Source organism: Cryptotermes secundus, unplaced genomic scaffold, assembly GCF_002891405.2.
Source record: "Cryptotermes secundus unplaced genomic scaffold, Csec_1.0 scaffold181, whole genome shotgun sequence".
Classification (NCBI taxonomy): domain Eukaryota; kingdom Metazoa; phylum Arthropoda; class Insecta; order Blattodea; family Kalotermitidae; genus Cryptotermes; species Cryptotermes secundus.
The window spans coordinates 3,501,229-3,514,295 of NW_019723906.1; the positions used below are offsets into that span (position 1 = coordinate 3,501,229).

A 13,067-nucleotide genomic window follows, 5' to 3' on the forward strand; every position below is an offset into this window, starting at 1 on the left:
AACGCATGGTCGCCCAGTCGGGGGGGGGGGGCATAGCGCTGCATTCACAATGATGCGTTTCGAAAATCCATTGTTACTCCGTAACTATTGAAAATCGACCACAAGTTTATAAGGAAATTTTGCAGGAAATAACCCCAGGAATATGTACCATAAGCCGGGGTAAAACTTCGTGAATCACCCTGTATATGGATTTTATGGAATACTTGTACAGTACAGTAATCGCGTATATCACTGGCTGAATTTAACTTCTCTTTTCGTGGGTCATTTATGACGCCATTATTAGTTACCATAGCTTCGGATTGTAGGATAAGAAGTCAATTAGGATATAGAAGGAAATGGGTATGGCTTTATACAGATTGCATCTAATTTAATCGGGTCATAGGGAAACAACGGAAAAACACAGAATAGCCTGTATACCGTCCGAGATTCGAAAGGAGTACCTCCGGAATGCGAGTCTATAACGTTACAGCTACGATAATCAGCTTGATAATTTAAGGTTTTTGTACAGTTATTATTAATATTATTATTGGAGGGGGTGGGTTTCCCCATGCACCGCGACCAGTGGTCTATTGTACGAGTATGTCCCCCTGTGATATTCTACCAGTCTATACCCTACCGATACTGGTGTGTGCCATCAGTCCCGACTCAGCTAGCGAGTTCGGCCTCTACTGGCTCAGCGGTATCTAGATGCTTCTCCCATCTATCTGAGACGTTAGAGACTATTGTTGGGCTGGAAACATCCTTGTAATTTGGTTCAGAGACCTCCTTGAGGCATGAGGTTCTTTTACGTGCCGTAAAGCTACGACACGGGACCCACGGCTTAAAGTCCCTCCCGGAGGACTTGTTCCCTCCGCCGGGTTTGAACCCGCGTACCTTGAGTCATGAGGTGGGAACGTTACCCCTAGACTACGGAGGCTGCTTTATGTACAGTTACTAGACTTCACATAAAACCACTGTCACCCATACAACTCCCGTATTTAACTCCAAGTAGCAATAAATTGACATCGAGGTCAGTACGTAGCTCAGTTGGTAGAGGGACGAGGCTATGTTCTTGACGACAAGGAGATTCAGGGATTGATGCCAGGAGAGGCGGACAGTTCTCTTTTCGCCACGGCGTCCTCATCGCATCTGCTGCCCATTGGTCTTCTGCCCGATGGGTACTGGTGGGTCCTTCCCTGGGGATGTGACAGGCGAGGCGTGCACCACTCACCCCCATCCGATGCCGAAGGCCGTATTTCTTCTCCCTCTATAATGTCATTCCTGTCTTGTGTTTAATTAACTAAACTCAGTGCACCGTTGCTTACTTTTACCGACGTGATAGGCAACAAGGGAAAGAAAGCGTTTGGAAAACACTTGAACTCAATGAAACTCAAGACTTTTAGGGCAATAAATAGTCGTATCATGTCTTTTGGATGTCTCCATCTTCAGGGTAGAAATTCAGCTTTTTTTCTATGGCGCTACAGCCCCAATTTGGGCCTAGGCCTACCTCCATGAAACTCTCCGTTTCACTTCGGTCTACTAGATCTTAAACATTCGGTAGGACTCCTTGGGCGAGTGATCAGCTCGTCGCAAGGCCTCTACCTGTAGACAAACACAGAAAAACGCACACAAACATCCATGCCCTGAGTGGGATTCGAACCCACGATCCCGGCTTCCGAGCGAGCGAAGACAGTGCATGCCTTAGACCAGCAATGCCCAACTGGCGGCCCGCGGGCCGTATCCGGCTCGCGACTTGATTTACTCCGGCCCCCTGCCAAGTCTCAGGTTTATTTTCAAAAATCTTAACTTCACAGCTGTATTGGCATAGAATTCAGTTTTTAATAGGACGTTTCATTAGCTGACAGCATTTTGCAATTGACTGTATACGTTCTTACCGAGTTGGACAGTTCAAACTGTTTTCTAATAACTGTGTTCATGTCATGGAAATTCCAAGTCCCCCAACCCTACTTCTGTAGAGAGATGACACTGAAGGGAAGACCGTAGTGGTGAAGGATTTATGACACCTTCAAAATAATAACCATTCCCAGCTTGTTAGCAGGGATGGGATGTTTGCCGTTTCTCTCGGTATTCTGGCTTTGTTAAGTGCCAGTTTTAGCAGAAATGTCTCCCAGTTAGTGCGATTTTAGAAATGGAAGTGTGATCACGGAGTGAATGTAGAACTGTTTTTCAATTAAAATTGTGTTTGAAGTTATTGTAAGTGATACAGCATGTCAAATAGTAAATTGAGGTAAGTTGATAGTGAAAATATGGCGTTCAAATCTGAGTGGGAACATGACTATTTTTTATATTAAATGAAGACCACGAGCCACAGTGTTTAGTATGTTTTCAAGTGCTAGCAATTTTAAAGGAGTACAACCTAAAGACTATTTACATGACAAATCATAAACAGAAGTTCAGAAAACACTCTTGTGAATCAAGGAAAGTAGTCTGCGATCAGTTAGAGAAAAAACTTTTCCAGCAAAAATCTCTTTTTACCAATGAAACAAAACAACAAGAAGAAGCTTTGCTGGCTTCTTATTTCGTGACATATGAACTAACGAAAGCTAAAAAAGCGTTAAGTGATGGTGAATTAATTAAGAACTGTGCGATGAAGATGGCAGAAGCTTTCAATGAAAATAAGGTAGGAAACAAATTTCAAACAGTGCCCCTTTCAAAACAGACTGTTACTAGGAGGCTGGAAGATATTAGCAACCAGATATCTAATAATGTGAAAGACATAATCGCTAATTGTTCCTATTTCCCAGTTGCTCTCGACGAAAGCATAGATGTTTCGGATACTAATCAGTTGCTGATATTTGTTCGTGCAATTAAGGAAGATTTTACAATTTTCGAAGAGTTGTTAAAAGTGTGCTCTTTACACAGCACAACTTGAGGTGTCGATATTTTTAACGCTGTTAAGAGTGCAGTGGAGGAATTCGGCCGTTTTGAAAAATTGTCCTCTGTAGTAACAGATGGCGCTAAATCAGTGACAGGGACAATAAGCGGTTTTGTTGGATTTTTAAGACAGAATCAAATTACTGTACCTACCTTGCATTGTATTATACATCAGGAGGCTCTATGTGCCAAATCAATTAAACTGTCTACCACCATGGCTACTGTCACAAAAATTACTAATTTGATCAGAGGAGGAAATCGATCACTCACTCACAGAAAATTTCTGACCCTCTTGGAAGAAATGGATTCTGCTTACGGGGACCTGCTTCTGCACACTGAAGTAAGATGGTTAAGCCGTGGGAAATGTCTGGTACGGTTCTTTGAACTCCGTCATGAAATAGCAACATTCCTAAGAGAAGAGGTTACGAATTCTGCTGAACTGCAGAATGATCTCGAAGACGTCGAATTCTTGAGAAACTTGGCCTTTCTCACCGATATCACTCAACACTTGAATGTCCTGAATCTGCAATTGCAAGGCAAGAAGCAGACAATATGTCAGATGGTTGGCTTTGTTGACAGTTTCCGTAAAAAGCTACATTTATTTAAGTCTGCATTGGACAAAAATAACCTTCTACATTTCCCTTGCTGTCGGAAACTCTCAGAAGAAGAAGAAGGCTTGGAGTTTAGGGACTACACTGAAATTATTGAAGATTTGTCTTCAGAGTTCGACCGACGATTTAACGATTTTGAAAGCTTTCGACCTGATATTTCTTTATTCAGTAATCCTATACATTGTGATATAGAATCTCAGCCAGGTCATCTGCAATTAGAGCTTTGTGAACTTCAATGTGACCCATCCTTAAACACATCTCAGGTTACTGGAATTGACTTTTGGAAACTGCTTTCACCAGAACGTTACCCACTGTTACGAAATTGGGCTCTCAAACTTTGCTCTGTTTTTGCAAGTACTTACATATGCGAGACAGCGTTTTCATCGCTGAAGCATGTAAAGTCTAAGAACAGGAACAGACTTTCAGATGTCGTGTTATCACATATTCTTCGAGTGGCAACCTCACAATTAGAAGTGGATTTTATATCATTGGTTTCCAGTTTTACGAAACCACAGTGCTCTCATTAAAACAGTGTGTATATGAGGATTTAGGTATAATCATTAGACCATAAAAACTATGATTGAAAGCCTTTTGTGCTCATCCCTGCTGAAAGAGGAATTTGTGCTCTTTTATGGTAAGTAATTGCAAATTTCAAAGCATTTTATTTTTCTTTCTTAAATTATAATTGCATTTTTCTCCGGCATATATAAAAATAAACATAAGGCATGATCTGGCCAGTGTTTCTTTAAGAAAAAATGCTCTGGGGGTAGAAGTGATAGAAGGCAATAAAATCTATTGGTGAAATTTTCAATATCGGCTTAATATTATTGGTGCAACGTAAAATTTAATACATAGGTTTAAATGCACTTGTTTTTACACGGGTTGTGACTGATTCAGTTTGGGGGGGCAATACTCCCCGACCACTCTTCTCAAAGAAACACTGTATCTGGCCCCTGATGGTGTTCTATAAACTAAATTTGGCCCTCGAGATGTATTAGGTTGGCCAACACTGCCTTAGACCGCTCGGCTACCGTGACCGGCAGAAATTTAGCTTGGCTCTCTTGATTCGAAAGGTTTCAGATGATTTAATCATATATTGTTGTCTCTCTGCAATGTCCTTATTGTTCATAAACTGTCCTTAAAACATTAATAGAAAACATAATTAATTATTACCGGTTGCCGATTCCTCTAAAACTACATGCTCCGTTCAATTAATGACCATAATCAGGTGACCATGTTTAATACGGATAGAGATTACTGAATTGCTTATTGCACGTTTCTAAATTAGAAATTGACACCAGTTTCAGTGGGATTGTGCATATGCCATGGATATCCCATATAAAATATTAAGTATTGATTGTAGTTGCTTAATAGATTCCAGACCGATTGTGGAGTTCACACAGGCTCCCCTCCAAGGGGTACCTGGGGCTCTTTCCGCGAAATAAAGTATCCAGGTCCTGAAGCTGAAAACTCGCTTCGATCCAAGCCGAGGTTAAGAATGATGGATCCATACATCCACTCTTCCACAAGTCTTTCAGGTTTGATGCTTAATTAATTAACCACAGGGACCGTTAATTCGTTTATGTGAGAGTGGAACTTTACCAACGTTTTGGAAGAACCCTCTGCTTCTAGATAAACGATGTCGTACCCCAGGAAAACAGTCTAAAGAAAATAAGAGGCAGTCCCCCAATAATAGGGTACACTAAATTCCTAAGGCTTGATTTCCAGTTTATTGAGCTTACTTAGGCTTAGAGTTACTGGGTTTTCGGACTATGTCCATCGTCCGGTATTCTAGAAACTAGAAAACGCAATGTTTCGGAAAACTGGATCTGTTTCCGTGAATCTGACAGGGATTGTCCAGTGATTGAAGTTAACTCTGTTACAGTAACTCACCTGAGGTCGGAAACAGATTCAGTATACGAAACATTGTGTTTTCTAGTTTCTAGAATACTGCACGATGAACAAAGTCCGGAAACCAAGTATTTCTGAGTGTTATCCACCATAGTCAGAACCATTTATAATTCACTTAGGTATGTTTATAACATTTTATTAACGGTTTGTGATATAAATGAAAAAGTCCACTTAAAGCTTTAAGTAGACTGGATTTTATAAGGGGCCAGAATAGATGAACGTAAAAATTGTCCGTCCAATAATGATGAAAATTTCCTTTGTAGAATAAAATAACTGCCCAACTGTTTTCTGTGCTGAAATTAGGTCAGAGAGTGACAGACGGACAGACACAACCTCTACATAGAGCGTTATTTTCATGGCCGAACAACAGTTTCCCATCGCGGCTGGCGGGTTTCGATCCTAGTCCTTATATAGATTAAGTGGCTTTGGGTAAAGTTGTCTTTGGATACTACAGTTTCTCCTATCAATTTTCATTCCACCGACTGCGCTATATTCTTGAATCATCCTATTATCGAAACTGTAATCCACACAATGCCAACGTCTTTAAATAACCAAACTAAAAACTGTTCTTTTCTTACAAAAGGAGAACTCAAGTCTGGAATACATCTCTCGACTCCTTTTCTCTTTGACTACGTCATAACTGGAGCTACATACATTTCTGTGTGCACTTAGGAACACATGGCATCGCTCTTTGTTCCTGGGACTGGAGCAGCATGGCAACCCTTATTCTCTCCGCCGTATCTCGAAGACTTTAATAACAGAGCCCCTGAAGCAATTGCAAGAAAGTTAGATGTGTTCCTCTGTGTAACTTCACATGGTTGCTATAAAACAATGTTACGAAAGCACTCAGAAAAAGTTAATGTTTGTCGCTCCTGAATGCTCTAGAAATACTTCGTCTTAGTGGTTTCTGTATCCTCTCTTGAGCGGACTTGGTATGACTTATGTGTACAGCATTATAGCAACAGCCACATGCAATCACGCATACTCCCTTAATATTCTGCCTCTCGTTTTCCTGAATGCTCTAGAAATACTTCGTCTTAGTGGTTTCTGTATCCTCTCTTGAGCGGACTTGGTATGACTTATGTGTACAGCATTATAGCAACAGCCACATGCAATCACGCATACTCCCTTAATATTCTGCCTCTCGTTTTCCTGAATGCTCTAGAAATACTTCGTCTTAGTGGTTTCTGTATCCTCTCTTGAGCGGACTTGGTATGACTTATGTGTACAGCATTATAGCAACAGCCACATGCAATCACGCATACTCCCTTAATATTCTGCCTCTCGTTTTCCTTCTTTTTCTTCACGAAGACCTGGAGGAAGTCCGCAATTGGAAGAATTTGGCTTGGATGGGAAGATAATATTAATATTGACCTTAAAGAATAGTGGATAGGCTTGTGAACTGGATTCGTCTGACTGAGGGTATTGACCAGTGGTGGTTATTTGTGAACTTTCGAGTATTATGAAGGAATTCGTTTTAAAAATATAATGTAAAAATATCCCTGACACAGGCCGTGAAGATCCATAGTGTTATGATAAGTTGAGGCTCCCACATTTTCTAGACAGTCGGCTCACAGATGGTGGTGAGGTTGTCAGCCTTACGCGCCGTCCGCCCTTTACCCCCACCAAGGTTCCTGGTACTCATATCTGTTAGAGGCTGAATCGAGCCCAGGGCCATAGTGAGGCTGGAAGGATTTGGTCAATTGAAAAATCCAATTACTCAATCGGGAACCGAACCCGCAAGCTTCCGGTTTATAGCAACCAATTATCCTACCGCATGCCCCTGTATAAATTATGTATAATTTAAATTCTAAAGAAAGAATTATTTTTGTACGTATGAGTATGAGTATTTTGACGCATTTAAAAAAATATGTGAGACTCTTTGCTTTCACTTGCCTCCCCGTCTCTCTATTTGCTTTTTTCAAGCCACAAGACTGCTTTAGTCCTAGAGATTTTAGTGAATCTTTGCAGATTATTGTAACTTACTGTGCAGCGAAATTGAGTGCCAGTATACTCGCATTAGAGCCGGTCACGGTAGCCGAGCGGTCTAAGCCATGTACTGTCTTCGCTCGCTTGGAAACCGGGATCGTGGGTTCGAATCCCACTCAGGGCATGGATGTTTAGTTTGTGTGTGTGTGCGTTTTTCTGTGTTTGTGTACAGGTAGAGGCTTTGCGACGAGCTGATCACCCGCCCAAGGAGTCCTACCGAGTGTGTAAGATCTAGAAAAACCGAAGTAGACTGAGAAGTTCATGGAGATAGGCCTAGGCCCACTGGGGCTGTAGTGCCAAGGGGAAAAAATACTCGTATTAGTCATTTAATTTCTATCATTTGTCTTCCCTGCTCATGATTCGTACTTATTCTAATTGCCATTATTTCCGTTTATTTTGAATTGTAAGTAATAATAGATATGTAACTAGTGGAGTAATAAAACTGAAGGTGATAGTCGTGATGATGATGATAAATGATGATGATGGTGATGATGACGATAATAATAATAATAATAATAATAATAATAATAATAATAATAATGGCAGCATAAAATTGGTAATCTGAAAAGACATGAAGCAAATTTCAAAAGAATCTGAGTTCTGTAATTTGTATTTCCTCTTCTGCTTACTGCAGTATGTTTAATATTATATTTCAACGCCCTGTTTAAATTTACATTGTTGCATTATAGACGGAAAAAATGAGTACAAATTATGATGCAGTTTGCTGTTAAATGACCTAACAAGTTAGTACTTTGTGTATTACTCTCACCAAAAGAGGAACACTTCAAAAAACTTCTAGAAGTGATATTACGGCGGCAATTTATTACAATGTGAACAGATTCAGTGACAGACATTTAACATTTCTGAACCAGACAGTTATAACTTTTCTAATTATGTTGCATAGTTAATTACAATTTTCCAGTTCTCTTTTTTATTTGCTAACCATGTTATCAATAAATTATAATGATATCCCATACACAAAGTCACTATGTTTTGTTTGTGTTTCCGCAGTGGTATTATCTGTGTTTGTGGAATCGGAGTCAATGAAGCCGCCAATTATGCTCTGAAATTACAACATTCATCAAAAGCAAATTTCTTGTTTTTTATATTAGTTTCCGAAAGCGAAACAACAGTGTTCGCTATAGTTGAACGACAAAATCTGTGTATAGCGGCTGTTGCCTTGACGTTCACTGAACTGTCATTTGGATTTCCACTTGCAATTTCCGTATGCAAGCATCAATATTAAAACGACGACGAAAAATGAAGGACAATCAGAATAAAACACATTATATAGCGCGGTTTTGGGTGTTGAAATTATGCTTAAAAAGATGTGTATAAATATATTTGAATATATATGAAGGAGGCAGTCTTCTGGGATTTGGCACCGTGTATAAGTGGTGTTAACCGNTATATTCCTCGAAGAATGGTCTGGATTTTGTACTTTACTGGATGAGGCAGTGGACATTCAGGGTTAAATTCGCAACGAAGAATTTTTCCTGAAGAAGTGGCATATTTATATCGGGATATGTTATTATTACTCGCTGATTAATCGTAATGATGTTGACTTTCTTCAGACAAGAGTGGAGGAAGTGAAAGATTTTTGCTTGCTTCTGTTTTTCGAAACATAGTCCGTTATCAAAATGCAGCGTCGTTACAGAACTCAATATGGAAATATCCACCTTCAGATAATGCTACCCGATATTGGCTAAAGGAATTTCAAAAGGCTAGTATTGTTCTGCACCTATAAGGGGTTTGAGTACCGAGAACAATTGGAGGGAAATTGAATACCACTTGGATATCGTACGTATTACGAAATACGCCTATGTTGTTTAGCTTTCTGCATTATTGATTCTACAAGTAATAAAATTCTTTGAGATACAGTTTCATATTCCTTAAGCAGTTTTGCCGCCGATTTGAAAATTATAAGCCACGGAAACCCCGACAATAATTAAAATCATCCTGTATATCTAACCCGAGGAGCAAACATGTCCTTGAGAGGCGAATAGTGTTCAAAAGTGCCCTTCACTGGAGTTTCATAATTTTTATTTTTCGCCAAATATTGTGAGGCTGAAGAACTCAAGAAACCTGAGATGAGCCGTGTGTAGCACATTTGGGACCATTGCATACAGAACGTTAGTCTGACTACCGGACATATGTGTTTGGAGAGAGTTAGTATAGAGAGTATTGAGTGAGAATTGAAATTTGAGGAAAAGCAAATCCTACATAATCCAGATTCCAGCGTATTAGCTGAAGTAAGTGAAATTTATGTAGTCGGTTCAGTATAGTATTCATTCATCAGTAATCTGTCAGATGACAGGTCCACAGCCTCTTCCAAAACAGTTTCTCCACTTAATGCGATCTTCTGTTTTTGGAAAGAGACTATCCAGGAATATTGATAATGTGGTAGTTTTTCCATTTGCTTTCCACATCGCAGTACAACAGCCGTTCAAACCACTCTGGTCACGCCTGTTGCTATACGAACTTGAACCATCTCGAGCATCATTTTCTCTGTGCTTCAAGTCGCCGCTGATGACGCTGCTTCCGGCATCAGTTTTCGGTGTCTCTCTTCGTCTGATGCCTACCCTTTGACCTGTCCAGCAAGGGAGGCCCTGCCAGTAGCTACGCTACCGCTGGTATAGCTCTCAGGGTCCTTGGCATACTCAAACACCCTCACCACGATAAGGTGGAGGGGTCAGTATAGTATATACGCACCGCAAATTGAGGAAGTGTTTGACTTACGTCACTGGCTTTTGGGTCCATATCTGGTTTTGCCTTATTACAGGCGTGTGAAACGAACGGACTGAAATTAATTGCACGGAGACATAGGGATTTGGAGAGTGGGACATGTAGGTTCGTGGGAGACCTAGGTCAGCGTCATCAGCGTTGAGAATAGAGATGAATCGTTGTAGAATCCAATTTCTAAGTTTTATTAGCCAACCTCCCACACAACGACTCGCATATACACGTAGGGGTACGACATGCGGTGAATGCACGTTACGTGAAGCCTACGTGTCGGAGTTTACAAGTTACGGTACGGAATAATGTTCTGCTATTCAATTAACATGACTTTCATGTTGTAAATCTCTGGCCAGAACAAGTATGAATACTGGGTGCTTCCCATTTCTAGCGTACTTTCTTTTCCAGTGAAGTAAGTAGATCTAAGGGCCGTGCCGTAGCTCAAGCGGTTAGTCGCTGGTTTCCCACCGCGGCGGCCCGGGTTCGATCCCTGGTCTGGTCAAGTGGGATTTGTGGTGGACAAAGTGGCGCTGGGGCAGGTTTTCTCCGAGTAGTTAGACTTCCCCTGCCAATATTCATTCCACCAATTGCTCCACAATCACCCTCACCTAACATCTGGGGCTGGTACAATAGGCCAGAAGTGGCCGCAGTACAAGGGACTTAGTCCCACCCCACTAGCATTAAAAATTAATACAGGATTGACAAGAACAGATTTCGATTTCTTACTTACTTACTCATGGGGCTGAATCCTTGTTGAGGAGCCGCCAATTCGGCAGCTACTTAAGAATTTGACAGCATTTTATGGAACCCGAAGGTTCATTACAATTTTCACAACAGCCCTCCACTGGTCCCTATCCTGGGTCAGATCAATCCAGTCCTTATCATCCCATCCTATCTGTCTAAGATCCATTTTAATATTGTCCACTCACCTACTCCTTGATCTTTCCAGTGGTCTCTTTCCTTCTGGCTTTCCCATCAATATCCTATATGCATTCCTCTTCTCCATTCGTCCTACATGCCCTGCCCACCTCATCCTCCTTGACTTGATCATTCTAGTTATACTTGGAGAAGAGTACAAGTTATGAAGATCCTCATTATGGATTTCGGTTTCAGGACTCAAGAAACAGAGAGATGTTGGTCAGATTCTTCGAGAGTCAAGGAATCATTCACAAACAATTTGTTTCACCAGGTCAGACGGTGAGTAAGGAACATTAATCGAAGTAGTGCCTAGTTTGGTTCGAATAATTCGTCGAGTAAGACCTCAGTTCCTCTTGCGTCACAATGCGAGACCTCACACTCTAGTGACAACACAGCAGTTTCTGGTAAAACACCTCCTCCATATTCTCCTAATCTAGCTCCATCAGACATTTTCTTATTCTCCAAAATCGAATCCACGCTGAAAGGGAGAAGATTTGAAAACACGGAGAACATTAAAAGAAATATAACACAGGAATTGTTGTCATTACATGAAAATTAGTTCAAAAAGTGTTTCCACCGATTTTATGAGCGAGCATAAACGTGTGTGACATCTGAAAGAGATTATTTTGAAGAGTACTAAAAGATATATTTGATTGAAATGTGTGGTTTTCTTCAAATTCATGCAGTCCTGGAAGTGAATGGTCTGATCTTGTAGTATTTTATTTGTATGTTATAATTTACCTTACACAGACACGGTAAACCCATTAACAGAAGGAAATCTATAGGAGTCAGTAGGAAAATAGGGTTTGAGTTCTGCCAGGACCTACTCTTACCTTTAATGCGTAACAAACTGGAATACGCGTCACACAAAAGTGCATTATCTTAATAGAAATCTGTTGATGTTGATTCAGTTGTCCGGTCTGTGCATTGTGTGATTGTGGTCAGTGTTGACAACGTTTGGGAGCTAAATGCAGGATCCATTTTATTGGTCGAAGTGAGTAGGGCGAGCTAGTTTTCATGTATGTATACGAAGGTTTTGTGGTCCTTAAAAGCGCTGTTTTTCAATAATATTTCCTCGCCTTCTCCTCTGTATGTCCGGAACAAACCTCTTCTCCCTTTCACTCGTGGGTCTTTTGGACCACAACCTACATACACATCATTTACACGAAAACTGATTCATTCTGCTAACTTTGGTCCTGAAGATGGAGGCATCATGTACCCCGAAACGTCAGCACATCTGCCTACATGTAAAAATGTAGACACATAGGAACAAAATGAAAGTCGGAAATGAAAAATTGTGAAATCCTAAAATCAATAAGAATGTGTATTTTCTATTATACCAAGAAGTGTTTCTGTAAACAGGCGAGAAACCCGTTTAGACTTCCGGGTTAAATTGAGTTATACTGGGACATAGACTGGAAAATGTGACATTCGGCCGAAAATTTCAATGTGAGGGATCTCTTCAGTTATTTACCAGGTGCAAAGAACGCTGGGTAATATGTTCTTGATGGAATTTAGGGTCGTAAATATTATGCTTTAAGGTTATTGACCGAATATCTAATAGTTATCAAGTTTTGAGGCACTTCAGAAACAAACAAACAAATTAACCAACTTCGCTCTCTTCTTCCTGTCAAAAGTTAGTTCAGCTGTAAAGGAGAAATAAGAATCCCAAATACAGAGTGTCCCAAAAATCAGTTATACTAAGAAAATTATCTCTTATTAAAGGAATTGTTTAGATCTAAACCTACAGACAATTTGTAGAACTGTATGATATAGAGCATTTCATTTCGAATGGTTTTTAATTCATTAAATAAAACGTTTCTAAAATATCGTGACAATATGACCATTACTATGTAACGGCTCAATAAACAGTCTCGAAGTTACGCTCTCAACAATAGAAGTACGCCCATTTCTAGGCAACGGATAGGTGAAGACCCTTAGGAATTGTTGAGAGACAGTGTTTTTCGTGGGACTCGGACTCGAGAAAGACTGAGCTGTCAAGGAACAGCAGCATATATATAGAAGACA

General features: G+C 40.4%; 2 protein-coding genes across 4 annotated transcripts in view; one reads left to right on the forward strand and one right to left on the reverse strand.

Annotated features, from left to right (window-relative positions):
• Window positions 1-13,067, forward strand: part of LOC111861939 — a 268,942-nt gene that overhangs the window by 126,644 nt on the left and 129,231 nt on the right. For 2 of the 3 annotated variants that reach the window (XM_033750517.1, XM_023846923.2), the window contains exon 2: window positions 11,235-11,318. The exons of the other annotated variant lie outside the window; for it this stretch is intronic. In XM_033750517.1, coding sequence (XP_033606408.1) covers window positions 11,235-11,318 — 84 coding nt within the window. The remainder of the gene's footprint in view (window positions 1-11,234; window positions 11,319-13,067) is intronic. 3 annotated transcript variants of the gene reach the window in all.
• The window catches only part of LOC111861972 (adenosine receptor A2b), a 159,166-nt gene that overhangs the window by 59,281 nt on the left and 86,818 nt on the right, over window positions 1-13,067 (reverse strand). The gene's annotated exons all lie outside the window — the stretch shown is intronic.